Below are 14,849 nucleotides of genomic sequence, written 5' to 3'. Positions count from 1 at the left end.
TCAGTGCCTAGGGCTTGCCGATCGTATGGTCGGCGGTTCGAATCCCCGTGGCGGGGTGAGCTCCCGTCAATCGGTCCCAGCTCCTGCCCACCTAGCAGTTCGAAAGCACCCCTAAGTGCAAGTAGATAAATAGGTACTGCTTTATAGCAGGAAGGTAAACGGTGTTTCCGTGTGCTGCGCTGGTGCTGGCTCGCCAGAGCAGCTTCGTCACGCTTGCCACGTGACCCGGAAGTGTCTCCGGACAGCGCTGGCCCCCGGCCTCTTAAGTGGGATGGGCGCACAACCCTAGAGTCGGACACGACTGGCCCGTACGGGCAGGTGTACCTTTACCTTTACCTATAGGCAATCCATTTATAACTTCAGTGTCCTGTGTGGTGCCTATGAGTAGAAAACTGGCACATTCTCAATTCAGATTCCATTTTAGCAATGGGTACAACTAGACCATATTTGCGGCTTGCCCATCGCTCAACCTCAGTCAGTCCTGTGTGCAAAATGGGGACACTGACAATCTATCCTATATGTCGTTGGCAATTACTGAGATATTGAGAAGCATTTTGAATGCTCTAAATGATACGCTAACTTGTGCCAAAGATATGCAGCAGATGTGAATGCAGCTATGCCAGGCCTGATTTGAACTATAATCTACACTGGGAAGGTGATAAGTCACATGGGCACCTATTGCAGCACATAAGGAAGTGGAGCAAAGGCACACCCTTCCTTTCCTACCCATTTTTACCCCTGCTGTGCAACAGAAGGGAAAGGAAAATAACTGCTGAGAACTTGACTTTGAGGAAGAAAGCGCTCTCTTCTTTAACTTCATAACAAATGCCTACTCCAGACGAGAACAGCAGCCAATTTAGGGCCACTTGCTACTTGCTTTCAGCACCTATTGTTTAAACTGCAACACTAAGAAGGAGAATGGTTTCAGAATTCCATCATATTAAAGAAAATGATTTAATAATAATAGTAATTTTATTATTTATACCTCGCCCCTGTGGCTGGGTTTCCCCAGTCACTTCGGGTGGCTTACAGCATATATAAAAACATAATAAGGTGAATATACTGCATTTTTACTAAAATTAGAGCCATATAACATAGCTTAGCAACATTTTTTAAAAAACAAAATGTTGCATAAAAAGAAAGGCCTTTGTACCTGAGCCAGAGCCAGAGGTAGACAGATCATACACTAGATCTTGAAGGGTTTTGTCCTTGGATAGACACATCTCGCAAGATGGATCTTCCATGTCCAGCCGTTGACGATTGTGATATACTCGCTGGTGGTGGTGAAAGACAAAAACCACTATGATCAAAATGACGAACACAAGGAACACTGGGCCTGCAATCACAGCCACAAGCTCCACAGGTCCCCAGCCAGAAGGTGTTTCGTCATCTTTCCGATGCCCTTGAGGAGAGACAAAGAACAAACGTTTCACCTTCAAATTCAAAACCAGCATGCATGCACTAATTTTAGATTGTATTTTAAAAGTGTGCAGAAAGGTCTGTGATGATGAAAACCAAAGGTATGGAGCAAAGAGATGAAAGATATTGGCAGGAATTTACACTGAGGATGTGCACCCTTCCTTCATCGCAGAGACCATGAGAATCCCCTCCTTGTTTTCAACCAACTGCAGTTTGTCATTTCATCTGAATTAAAACAAACTGCAGTTAGGAGAAAATGGAAGGTAGGAGGAGGCTTTTGCTCATAACACTAAATCAGTGTTCAGCGTTATATCTGAATCAGGCCACTATAATACTGAAAGAAAGTCTAAATGAATGGGATTTTTGTTTTCAGTCTCTAGGTTTTCAGGAGTCTCTTCTCACACTGATATAGACAACTAATGGAATGTTGATGCAAAATAAGAAGACAAGCATTGCTTCAAAGTAACATAAGCTACTTCCATGGACTTATCCAGCATCTCCTTTATCCCCTCTCAAGTTTACTGCTTATTACTCAAATTGACTCTTTTTAAAATCCCAGAATCATGAAAATTTGCTCACTTCTATTGAAAGAAAGCTCTCTTAGGCCTTAAGTAACTATATGGCAGGAAGGCGCTTCTCAGGCGTGGCTTTTGCTGTTATGATGTTGTATGAAAGTCAGAAACTACTTGCATAAGCAGAAACTTCACTCCAACATGCAGCAATTGTCTACTTAACAGAACATAAAGCTGTTGAGTCCATAGTAGATATGCAGGCTAAGCGTATTAAGCATAACTTCCATAGCTGAGAAAATAGTCCCTCTTCATCTTTCCTAATTATGTAACCCAAATGTTTTGCTTTAAGTTAATTCACACGTAAGTCTTGGGACTGCATACACACCATATATTTAAAGCACATGACTTTCCCCAGCAATCCTGGGAAATGAGTTTACCCTTCACAGCGTTACAATTTCCAGGATTCTCCAGGGCAAATAATGTGCTTTAAATGTATGGTGTGCAGACAATCTAAGCCAAACCATAGTTTAGTGGAAACACACAAGTGTGTGGTTTCCTGGAGAAATGATTGCAGCCTGTGTCTTCCTTCCTTCCTGTTGCTGCACCACCCAGATCTAAGCCATGGTTTGGCCAAATGTGTTGTCCAAATCTGGGCTTGTGGTTTGTCTCCTCCATAAGCTATAAACTCAAGAACAAACCTTGTGGTTTGTATGTAAATTTACATGTGCTTTCTAATTACAAAATAAACTTCGGGGGGGGGGGAAGAGAGAGACACACAATTGATGGTTTGTCTGGAGTGGGACTAGCCATGAGTCCAGGTTCAGCAGACACACTAAGTCAAACCATGCTTTAGCTCACATAGGAACCCTAACGCTCATGCATGGTGTGGTTTAGCATTAGAATTTAAGGCACTGTAAATATGCATTAACCTTAATCCCAAAGTTTTACAAACACATTGCTTTTCGGTGAAGTCTGCCATGCAGACAGGCTCTCTATGATCTGACAGGAACAATGAGTTGCAATGGAACTTGATGTCACGAGGGGGAGCCAAAGGGATTCTCACGTGTACTTTTCACCCTCTGCAAATAAGAACAGAAGAGCAGCCGGGCAGCTTATCATCCTGTTTCCCAAAGTAGCAAACCAGACACCTACGGTCTGAACTGGTCCTTGCAGGCAAGCTACCTTGAAAACAGTATAGAGCCCTCATGACTACTAAACACCGAAAGGTAAATTCATGGATGACAAGGCTAATTCCTTTTTAAAGCCATCCGAGTTGGTGGCCACCACAACATTTTATGGCAGTGAATTCCATAATTTAACTATGTGCTGTGTGCACTTTTTGTTTGTCCCAAATTTCCTACCATTAAACATCACTGGATGATCCTGCATCTAGATTTAAGAAAGAGAAAAAAAACCTTTTTCATCTACTTACTCTACACCAAGGTTTCCCAAACTTGAGTCTCCAGTTGTTGTTTTTGTACATTTCCCATCATCCCTGACCACTGATCTTGCTAGCTAGGGATGATGGGAGTTGTAGTCCAAAAACAGCTGGAGACCCAAGTTGGGGAAACACTGCTCTACACCATGCACAATTTTATAAACCTCTTATCCTGTAACCCCTTACCTTTAGTCTAAGCTAAAAAGCCCCAAACAATGTAAGCTTTCATCATATGAGAGTTGTCTAGACCCTGGATCAAAAGCCTGCGAGGCAGCATTCAAGTGAGAGGGTCTAATATATACTCAAGAAATTTCATGCATAATTTAACTCCTGTCTAGGCCCTAAACAGGGTGCTAAAACTTGCATAGCTGTGAATATGCCAAAGGGCGGATAAGGTATTTAAATGAAAATCTAGCAGGATATGTGTGCTCAAACCTGTTTGGCTGTTCCACATAATATCTGTGTTTATAATGCTAACTGTTCTTATCCATTCCCTCCCCCCGCCCCCCAATTTATATTTTATTATTTTCCATCAAGAGAACAACACAATAAAAGCACAGTCTGGATACAATCACAGACGCATATCAAAAGAGCAAAATAAAATTCCAATCAAACTCTGGTATCAAGAAAAAAAATTCTAAACATATTAAATACAATGTCACTAATATGAAACCAAATAAAGAATTCAAAAAAATCCCAGTTAAGAAACTATATCAGGCTCAGGTGCCTTCAGAGTATACAGCTGTAAGAATAAAATAGCTACTGTAAGTGTGCACATAAACCTAATTTTTTATTTAAATTACTAATTTAAAAAGAAAATCCCCACCTTTGGTTAATCACTCTCTACTGCAATGGAAAAGCAAAATAAATAAATAAATCAGAAGTTTTTATCTGACTTTCACCAGAAACACTCAGGAAATGAAGTCTTCATTCCCTACGTATTTCTGGTGAAAATCAGATAAAAACTAGGTAGGTGACCCATCAAGGCTTGATTTCTGTCAAAGTTTGAATTAACTTTTTCAAGCCATTATCATACAGTTTAATAACAGTGTTCCAAGAACGTTTATCAGAATCCTGATATTAAAGTTCCAGATGAAAAACAGGTTCAGCTCTGGTTTTGGAACTGCCCAATCTCAAGAGGGTGGCAATTTTGACATTTAAAGCATTATACAGCTCAGGATCTGTATACCAAAAGGACTGTCTTCCCCATATCAACATCAGAGGCCTTTTTGTGTGTGTCACCTCTAAGGGAGGTCCAGAGGGTGGCGACAAGAGAATGACCCTTTGTGTAGCAGCTGCCTATCTATGGAATGCTCTCCCCAAGGAGACCTGCCGGGCATAAACTTTTTCATTGTTTTGGTGCCAGGCAAAGACGCTTGCATTTTCCTAGACATTTTGGCAGAACAAATGACTGGATATCTGTATTATAATTATATATTTAATACACTTATGTTATTGTATTTTCATTCCGGTAGTAAATCATTTCAGGACATTTTGGAGCAGTAAGTGGTATATAAATTTAATAAACCTAACCAATCAGCTTCTTTATATGGCTGTTGCCCCTCTGATACACAGCTTAAATCAGGGGTCAGCAACTTTTTTCAGCCCTGGGCCGATCCACCATCCCTCAGACCATGTGGTGGGCTGGACTATATTTTGAAAAAAATATATGAACGAATTTCTATGCCCCACAAATAACCCAGAGATGCATTTTAAATAAAAGGACACATTCTACTCATGTAAAAACACCAGGCAAGCCCCACAAATAACCCAGAGATGCATTTTAAATAAAAGGACACATTCTACTCATGTAAAAACACCAGGCAGGCCCCACAAATAACCCAGAGATGCATTTTAAATAAAAGGACACATTCTACTCATGTAAAAACACGCTGATTCCCGAACCATCCAAGGCTGGATTGAGAAGGCGATTCGGCCACATCCGCCCCCCCCCCCCAGGCCTTAGGTTGCCTACCCCTGGCATAAATAATTTCCCTTGAGACTGGATTCTGTTGTGGGGCTAATCACATTTTCCCTCTACGCAAGCTCCAAAATTGTGTCACTAAGAATGTGGTGCTGGCTTTCAAAATAGTGCATATGTTGCTTTTGGCTTTTCTAAAAACGGAATGTGGTTGTACAAGGGTCATGGGCATGTATTTGCAATGCCATTAGTGACAGCAAAATCACTATTTAGCCCACCCCATTTTGTGAACTTTTACTGCATAATTTTCAAAAAACGTATTCCATGGTTGTGTGCTCTCCTACCAAACTCATAAAAAGAGGAAGGATACTAAATCTGCCTGTACCCTACTGTTTCAGAATGCAGTATTGCTCATCTATCCAGCCCAACTTCCAAAGGGGAAAAAAGTGAGAGCTGCGGAAAAAAGAATGGTTTTCTCATCCTCTTATGTGGGAAATGGATGTTGTGCTCTGACAGCCATGTCTGAAGAGTGGTCAATAAATATTAGCAATTAAAAAATATACACCCAAATAAGTAAAAAATAAACTACCCCCATGATCCTTTGAGTTGGTATTATAAAACAAAAAAGAGAAATACTGGTGCTCGATTTAGCAAGCACAGCACCAAGAATAAAACCAGGTGTTTCAAAAATTGTATTTTAAGAGACCCACACACTGCACTCTTCCCTATAGCTCACTTACCACTGGGTACCAGAGGATCAATTTTGTTACAGTAGTCTTCATAGCAGCAGTGTGTATTGCGCACATCTTCTGAACTCAGGCAGAAGAAGGGTTTTCCAGCAGGTATCAGCTTGGCTTTAGGGATACAGGTTCGGACATGATGCATCAGCCCATTCACATTTGTTATTGAGACCATGCAGGCTCCGTCTGTTTCACATGTAGTGTTGCCTTGGTTGCATTCGTTGCACTCGCACAATAAAGCTGAAGAGACACAGAAAAAGAACGCTCTTGTTAGCAAACTCCCAGCCGAAGCACAACTTGTGGTCCTACTGCCCTGAGATGGGACTCCAGATTGCGCCAAAGTTTCACCAAGATGAACCTGGCTTTAAAGCAGGACCAGTAACATTACAGAACGTTTTGAACACAAATAGGCCAAGACTACATGTCCAACATTTACTGTTATGTTCTCAGATTTCCCATCTGCTAAAATCCATAAAAGAATGACTCATTCAGTTCCTAGTTCCTATAATTCTATATTGCCACCAGGAATAAGACAAGCCTCTCACTCATAGCTACTCTTTATAGAAAACACTCCCATACTTAAGGACTCTTCAGTAAATTCAGTTTGGAGAATCTCTCAAACTGATGCACTTTCCCAATACATGTATGAACTACTGAAAATATATGTGGGCTTAGCTACCTCAATCAGCCAACTGCAAAATAAAGCATTCAGAAAGATATTTTTAAATAAATATCAGTGCTTCAGAATATCCCATGCTGGACACTGACTATCAAGGCATTCTTTTCAGCTAATTTGTTTCTGCTCCACCAGACTATCTTTAAGTGCAAGAGAAGCAAATCTGCTGAGATATGGGCCCTTTGTTGAGAATTTCAACGTGTGTGTATCAATGTAAAGGTATGGCGAGCCAGCGCAGCACACGGAAACGCCGTTTACCTTCCCGCCAGTAAGCGGTCCCTATTTATCTACTTGCACCCAGGGGTGCTTTCGAACTGCTAGGTTGGCAGGCGTGGGGACCGAGCAACGGGAGTGCACCCCGCCGCAGGGATTCGAACCGCCAACCTTTCGATCGGCAAGCCCTAGGCGCTGAGGCTTTTACCCACAGCGCCACCCGTGTCCCACATGTATCAATGTACTACCATGCAAAACACCTCCCATTAAACAAACCCACCCCCCACTATCAACCCCTGAAAAGGACAGGTTCGTTTCCTGTAAGATACTGAACAGCTGGGTTGAATATCAATGACAAAGGCACGATTCAAACTGCTATATGCAGCGAAAGACCCAGCATCCTGCCTGTTATTGGGAAACTTGAAAGCCATCAATAAGCTTTAGTACAGTACCAAGAAGTTATCTGAAGCAGCAACTCATTCTCTAGAACAATTTTTAAAAATAACTCCAATATTCCCTTTATCATGGCAAAGCAGTTGGGGTGGGGAAGCGAAGAAAGCAAAAACATCAGCCTGCATCACTTTGGTTAAGTCAACTCAAAAAAGATCGTGGCAGTTAACTGCAAACAGTTAAGTGTGAGATCCCAATAAGTATATCACAGTGATTCCATTCATACACAGACATACTTAGAAGTAATACGGAATCCATTCCGGAAGTCCATTCCACTTCCAAACAAAAAGTTCAGAAAGCAAGGCGCGGCTTCCGATTGGTTCCCAATTGTGCAGGCATGCCAGAAACAATAGTGGAAGCTGTGCCGAACATTTAGCTTCCCAAAAAAGTTCAAAAACCAGAACACTCATTTCCGGTTTTCGATCATTTGGGAGCCGGAACGTTTGACTCCCAAGGCGTTTGGGAGCCAAGGTATAACTGTATTCATGTGTCCAGACAGCAGCACTGGGTGAGTGTTCCTCAGCCACTTAGCATTTGTGCTATGGGGTTCTGCAGGGTACAATTCTTTCCCCAGTGGTATTTAATACCTATATGAAGCTGTGGGGTATGGTCATTAGGAGTTCTGGAGCGAGGTATTGCCAGTATGCTGATGCCAGTATGCTGATGCAGTATTCTTCTTCTCTATAACATCTGACTCAGGAGAGGCTGTGAAAGCTTTGGAACAGTGTCTTGGTGGACAGGATGAGGGCCAATAAACTGTGTTTAAATCCTGGAAAGAAGGCGGCTCTTTAGGCAGATGGTACCCATGTTTGGGAAATTGGTGAGCTACCCATTCTGGATGGGGTTGCAATCCTTGGATACACCTTTGTCATTTGAGCCCCAAGTTTATTCTGTGGCTTTGACCAGTTTCATCTAGTTTGCCAACTACGGCCGTTCCTGGACAGGGATAGACTGACCACTGTAGCCTTGTGGCTAGATTACTGTAATGCGCTCTATGTGGGGCTGCCCTTGGTTCAGAAGCTTCAGCTGCTGCAGAATGCTGCAGCCAGACTGCTGATGCGAGTTTCTGGTCACGAACACGTGACACCATTGTTAAAACAGCTGCACTGACTGCCCATCTGCCAGGTTCAAAGTTCTTGTACTGATTTACAAAACCCTGAACAAGATGGTTCCAGGATACCTCAGGGATCTCCAGAACCCTTATATTCCAGCTTGATCACCGAGATCATCTGAAGGAGTGTCTTTGGTCACTCCTGAGCTGGTGAGGCTTGTTTGACAACAGTGAGAAATCAAGCCTTTCGTGTCATCAGCCCCATACCCTACCATTAGAGATTCAGAGAGCGCCTTCTGTGCCAACTTTTAAATTCCTGCTGAAAACTTTTCTGTTCTGCTGGGCAATTAAGATTGCATCCCCCACAATGGTCTACTGATGTTTGTTTTTAATTTCTTTTTGCTTTTAACTTGTTTTTTACCTTTTACGATGTTCTCATTTGGTTTTATGTGTTTTTATATTGCTGTAGACTGCTGCGATTTTTTTTTGATACAGCTGTATATAAATACATTTTATAAATAAATTAATAAGTTGCTGATGACATCTGGATATAGGCTTTCAACATAAACTGTACCACAAACTCCCCCGGCAGCCTAGGGCAAGCCACACTCTCTCAGCTTTCTTCAGCAAAGTACAGTGGTGCCCCACAAGACGAATGCCTCGCAAGACAAAAAACTCGCTAGACAAAAGGGTTTTGCATTTTTTGAGCTGCTTCACAAGATGAATTTCCCTATGGGCTTGCTTCGCAAGACGAAAAACGAAAACGTCTTGCAAGTTTGTTTCCTTTTTCTTAACACCGTTAATACAGTTGCGACTTGACTTCGAGGAGCAACTCATAGAACGCGGTGTGGTAGCCTTTTTTGAGGTTTTTGAAGACTTTGGTGATTTTTGAAGCTTTTCCAAAACTTCTTTTGCAGCCATTTGGTAAGTTAAACTTTTAAAACTTTTTTGGGGGGTTTTGGATTTTGGGTTGGGGTGTTTGGAATTCAAGGACTTGGTGTTGGGGAGGGGTTTGCAAGAATCTGGAAGCTTGTGTGTGTTTTTTTCTGCATTTTTATGATTTTCTGTGACCATTGGGCCATTCTGCTGTTTTTTTAAAAAAATTCTGGATTTGAATTTCTGTGTGGTGGGTGGCTGGGGGAACAGTTGAGGAGGGGTTTGCAAGAATCTGGAAGCTTGTGTGGTTTTTTTCTGCATTTTTATGATTTTCTGTGACCATTGGGCCACTCTGCTGTTTTTTTTAAAAAAATCTGGATTTGAATTTCTGTGTGGTGGGTGGCTGGGGGAACAGTTGAGGAGGGGGTTCTTCAGCAAGAAGCAAAGAGTGGAAGAGGAACCGTCTTCGAGTTGTCCCCCAGAGTCTTAGAAAATGTACTGTACACTTTGTTGATTTTTAAATGTTTTTCTGTCATGCTTAGAAACTTAATTTATTGTTCCTTCAATTTTTGAAATGCTCTTTACAGTATGTGTGACTTTAAAGAGCACTTAATAAACTCTTGTTGTATCAAATTTAGCTTTGTTTGGATTTTTTTTGACCATAGGAACGCATTAATTGAATTTCAATGCATTCCTATGGGGTTTCGTGCTTCGCAAGACGAAAAATTCACTAGACGAGAAAACTCGCAGAACGAATTTATTTTGTCTTGCGAGGCACCACTGTACAGTAGGGACCCACATTGCAGAGTTGTATTAAGGATTGCTGAGATCACAGATGAATTTAGATAATCCTCCAAACAATGGTTTTGAAGGATGGCAATGTGGCACAGGCTTCCACTCTCTTCCTTCCTCCTCACATCCCAATCCCTTTCTCCATTTACAGGTTTTCTCCAGCTGTGAGAATTAGACAAACTACAGCTGCTAACTTCCAAACTACTTCAAATACACTTCAAAGCATGATTTTAGAAGTTAGTGCTACCCTGCTTACCGGATTCAATGTCACAGCAAACTGTGGCTGGAAGAAAATCAAACTGAAGATGGAACTGGCATGCAAAGAAAGGGAATGCATGTCCTCATTTTACCTCCTTACTACTCTAAACTATGGCTTGGACGATTGGGTTATGGTTTCTCAACTGTGACAATGAGAAAAAAGCTCTGAACAATTTTACAGGGCAATCCTACTCAAAGTAAGTCCCATTATGTTCAGTGGGTCTTCCGCCATATAAGTGTGCAATGAATATAATAAATGCTATTGTTAAATGTCATGTGAGAGCAGACTCATGCTGCAAGGGAAAGATAGAAAAGGGGATGGGAATTTCCAGATGGGAATTGGAAGACACGCCCCCCCGTCCTGTTCTCCTATGCAAATATACTCCAGGACTTCTTGATCAGTTATTCCCTTAACAGGGCTGAAAACAGGAAATAACCCTGACTTACGGATTTCAGGGGGTAGAGGATTTACAAAGAACAGGGACACACAGAATGAATTACAGCCTCCTGCCCAACATTTCTCCCTTATAAATGTTCTCACCTTGCATTCATATATCAGAAAAAGCAAGTTTGAGAAGACACATTTGCCAAGAATGCACATAATTCCATCCTGAATCTCGCAGGTACATGATGCCACTTGTTTTCTATGAAGCAACAGCCACTTGCTACACTATGGGATAAAGACTGCATTCTACCCTTTATTCAAATGCAAGACAGCTGCCAATTTTCGTATCTCAAGCCTCCAAGCAAAAGCTGTTCTTCTCTCAAGGTGGCTGGAAAAGAAAATGCAGCCAAATCCTGAAACAGCAAGGATGAATATAATAATGTCAAGGAGAAGGGTGGGTGCACGTAATGAGCACGCCATACTTTCTACAGCTGTCATCAGATCCTGTTTCCCCAGAGGGGATAAAGAGCATGTACGTACCTGCAGTGTGGAGTTCAAGGCAAAAAGTTGGTTGCAACTTTTTAAAAGGAGAAAGAAAAAGCTCTGTGATTAACTATTGCCCGCTCTTAACAACAAACTCCTCCAATCCTTAGGAAGACGTTATCACACTGTCAAGTCAGTTCAGAATACCCTTCAGAGGCAATGAATGCATCTGACAACCTAAGCAGGGTCAGGCCCAGGTCAAGCCCTGGAACGGTGGTTCTAAGGAAATATCCAAGATGTTGCAGGAAGTGATGATGTGTACGCAGACAGTCTTCTGTATCAGCACCACAGTGAAAGCTCTAGCCTAGCACACTGGCCTGACAGGCAGAGAGTGACATCTATAGTCTTGGTGAACTCTGTGACTCCCAGGGGGGAAACTGGCTAAATACCAACCTTGTAATTACTGTATTTTTCGCTCTATAGGATGTACCGGACCATAGGACGCACCAGACCATAGGAGGGGGAGAACAGGGATTTTTTTTTCTCTTGTTCTCCCCCTCTAAAACAAGGTGTGTTCAAGGTGCATTCACCCAAAGCCTCCGGAACGCAGCGGGAGTTCCCGCTGCGCTCTGGAGGCTTCAGGCGGCTACCTTGGAAGCCTGGAGAGCAAGAGGGGTCAGTGCGCACTGACCCCTCTTGCTCTCCAGGCTTCAGTGAAGGCAACCCGAAGCCTCTGGAGTGCGGCGGGAGTTCCCTCTGGGCTCCGGAGGCTTCAGGTTCCTTTTGACCTGCTCTTTGGGGCTGGCGGTGGGGGGAAGCGCTGCTTTCCCCCACCGCCAGCCTCAAAGACCAGGTCAGGGAGCAGCGGGAAGGTGGCGAGCCGCCTTCCCGCTGCCCCCCGAGCTTGTGGGGCTGGCGGTGGGGGAAGCGCTGCTTTCCCCCACCGCCAGCCTCAAAGACCCTTGAAGCCTTTGGAACGCAGCGCAAGTTCCCGCTGCGCTCCAAAGGCTTCAGGCTTCGGGGACAGCCTTTGGAGCCTCCGCAGGGCCCCTGCGGAGGCTTTGCGCAGCAATCCCCAAGCTAGAACAGCGAGAGGGAGCGCTCCACAGCGCTCTGTCTCGCTGTTCTGGCTTCGGGGCCAGCCTTTCTAGCCTCTGCAGGGCAGCAGGGTGAAGGCACCCCGCTGCCCTGCAGAGGCTTTACGCAGCTAACCCCAAGCTAGAAGAGTGAGACGGAGCGCTCCGCAGCGCTCCGTCTCCCTGTTCTGGTTTTGGGCTTAGCCGCGCAGCCTGCATTTGCTCTATAGGACGCACACACATTTCCCCTTAATTTTTGGAGGGGGGAAAGTGTGTCCTATAGAGCGAAAAATATGGTACATTAAGGTCTCGCATCTTCACCTTGCAGTTGCAACTGGATGCAGCTTTCTGATTTTCCCTCTCAAACAGGACCAGTAAGCTGCAAGACAGGGGCTACATTACAAGGTAATGAAGATCCTACTTGAGTAGGATTTTGACTGGGCTAACTTAAGAGTTATGGAAGGTAAGCTATTAAGAAGAATCAGTTACAAACTAACAGAAGAAGTTAAAAATAAAGTTTTCAATGGTAGTTCACAAGAGATAAACATAGATTAGTACTTCAGCCCTGCTGTCTGGCACAGGCAGATATCCTTTCTATTTTGGGATTGGAAAAAGGAAATTGAAGACAAAAAGACTCTGCTGTTCCAAGATGGAGAGAGATATACTATGCATTTGAATTATTTTGAAGGGGAGACCTCATTTTAATATGAAAATTCAAACAACTCAATTAAGGTTGAGACTGTTGGTGGTCTTTAGGTTAATCAGTTTTCGGCGGCAGCTGTGCTGCCTTCTCAAAAGCTCTCTGAGAATGCAGCTATGCAAGGCAACAGTAGAAACTTTCACTCCTAAGTTTAGTTAAGAGAAACAACGGGTTTTGGAGTACACTTCCTTTACTATAGAGCCATTAAGTGACTTTGATTCTGACAACAAATGAAAGTCTAACAAATTATTGTTGGTATGGTGCAAGTTGGAGACAAGATTAAATTGAAGAGATAAGAAATAAAGGGGCAATTTTCTAGTTCTCTCTTCCTGAGCATCCAGCAAATGCAAACACAATTTTAAATTCCAAGCCGTGGGGAGTGGAAAGAAAGGAGGGATCTTTTTATTTTTTGTAATGGCAAAACGACCACCATTAAGAGCAATTCCATTTGGTTTATTTCTGCTTTTGATGAATATATGCAGTTCGGCCCATGTTGTTACTTAAAACACCTTAAAGTGACTAACATAGGCTTTAAAAGACCAGCAGATGCATGAAAACAAGCAATCCAGAGTCTACAATTCTGGATTGTCAATATCAGGGCTTTCTATTTTAAGAATACAACCTTTGGGAGCCTGCTTGTATTCTCCCCTTGAAAGGAGTGCAAGATGACAAAAATGTTGTCATCTCATTTTATAGATCCAATAACCCTGTGAAGTAGCTTTAAGCTAGAACAGTGACTTGTCCAACACTCCTGCCATGTAATCAGTGCACTACTAGACTTGTAGCAATTCCTGATGAGTCTTCTTAATGGGTTAATGCCTGTTAAAGTCCTGGCTCTGCCTGGCATACTAAATAGATGATACAAACATGTCCTGTTCTCTGACACAAAACGTCTAGACCATCCATGCTAAGCATGTACAGCACCCTGAATGCCCATTGGCTGGATTCCACTGAATGTTTGGTTTTAACTGTGTCTATTCTGTTTATATGCATGAATGTACAGAAACATCTGTCAGTGTTGGGTAGCATCTGATTGTAATCGTTGACACCTTGTCTGTAGTAACTGGTTTACTGAAACCAGTTTACATGAAAAAGGCTTCGAATTAGTATTTCTGTGTATCTTACTTGTGTTGTCTACAACAGCACTTGTGTGGGCACAGAACTCCCATATTAGAAACTGCACTAGTTTGGAGAGGAAATGTTAGCTTTCCATACTGCTGTACAAAATAGCTAACATAAATACCACAAATTAAAAACTGCAATTGTTATCTTTGAAAGCCAGTCATGTGCTACAGGTAGCTAATTTTCCTATATATTACTGAGTCGTCTGATAATTAGTAATATTGAAGGTTTTACAAACTATCGGGGAGAATGATATATAAACAAACCCGAGACACATACTTCCTTTTCCCAGAGCTACTGTAAGGATGTTAGATTTTGGAAAGCAAGAGAAGAGAATATATTCTTATATTAAGGTGGGAAAACACTTTTGTCCCCCCACTTGCCAATCTGATTCTACCGGAAATCAACAAGACTTGCATTTGGTGCTGAATTTGAACAGCACTGAATTCAAGCCTTGCTGCAAATAAATAATTGGGAGTGCACTCTTAAGCTGTAACATCCCAATTGTTCCTTGGCAGTCGTGGGTTTACCTGTCCTGCAAATCAAAACTACAAAATGCAAATACAAATTTTCAAGGCTGTAGCCACTATTTACAAAACAAAGAAGTTACCCAAACAATACAGATGATTACTTATGAGATCTCTAGAATTTTATCTCATTTCATACTTCTTCAAAATCAGAATGGAGACTCATTCATAGATTGTACCCATAAATCCCCTTCAGTGCCTTGGTTTTCT

General features: G+C 42.5%; 1 protein-coding gene and 1 long non-coding RNA gene across 3 annotated transcripts in view; one reads left to right on the top strand and one right to left on the bottom strand.

The window, feature by feature from the left end:
- ACVR1B (activin A receptor type 1B) overlaps positions 1-14,849 on the bottom strand; it is a 41,520-nt gene that overhangs the window by 17,157 nt on the left and 9,514 nt on the right. For both annotated transcript variants that reach the window (XM_081181422.1, XM_081181423.1), the window contains exons 2-3: positions 6,031-6,270; positions 1,154-1,402 (exon numbers count right to left, since the gene is read on the bottom strand). In XM_081181422.1, the coding sequence (XP_081037548.1) occupies positions 1,154-1,402; positions 6,031-6,270 (489 nt within the window). The remainder of the gene's footprint in view (positions 1-1,153; positions 1,403-6,030; positions 6,271-14,849) is intronic.
- Positions 9,083-14,849, top strand: part of LOC308580241 — a 62,285-nt gene continuing 56,518 nt past the window's right edge. Inside the window, exon 1 of the long non-coding RNA XR_014004741.1 lies at positions 9,083-9,344. This is a non-coding gene — a long non-coding RNA (uncharacterized lncRNA). The remainder of the gene's footprint in view (positions 9,345-14,849) is intronic.

The sequence above is a fragment of the Podarcis bocagei genome, assembly GCF_964188305.1.
Source record: "Podarcis bocagei genome assembly, chromosome: 2".
Lineage (NCBI taxonomy): Eukaryota > Metazoa > Chordata > Lepidosauria > Squamata > Lacertidae > Podarcis > Podarcis bocagei.
The sequence above is the reverse complement of the archived record's forward strand: the minus strand, read 5'-3'. Positions and strand labels throughout refer to the sequence as shown.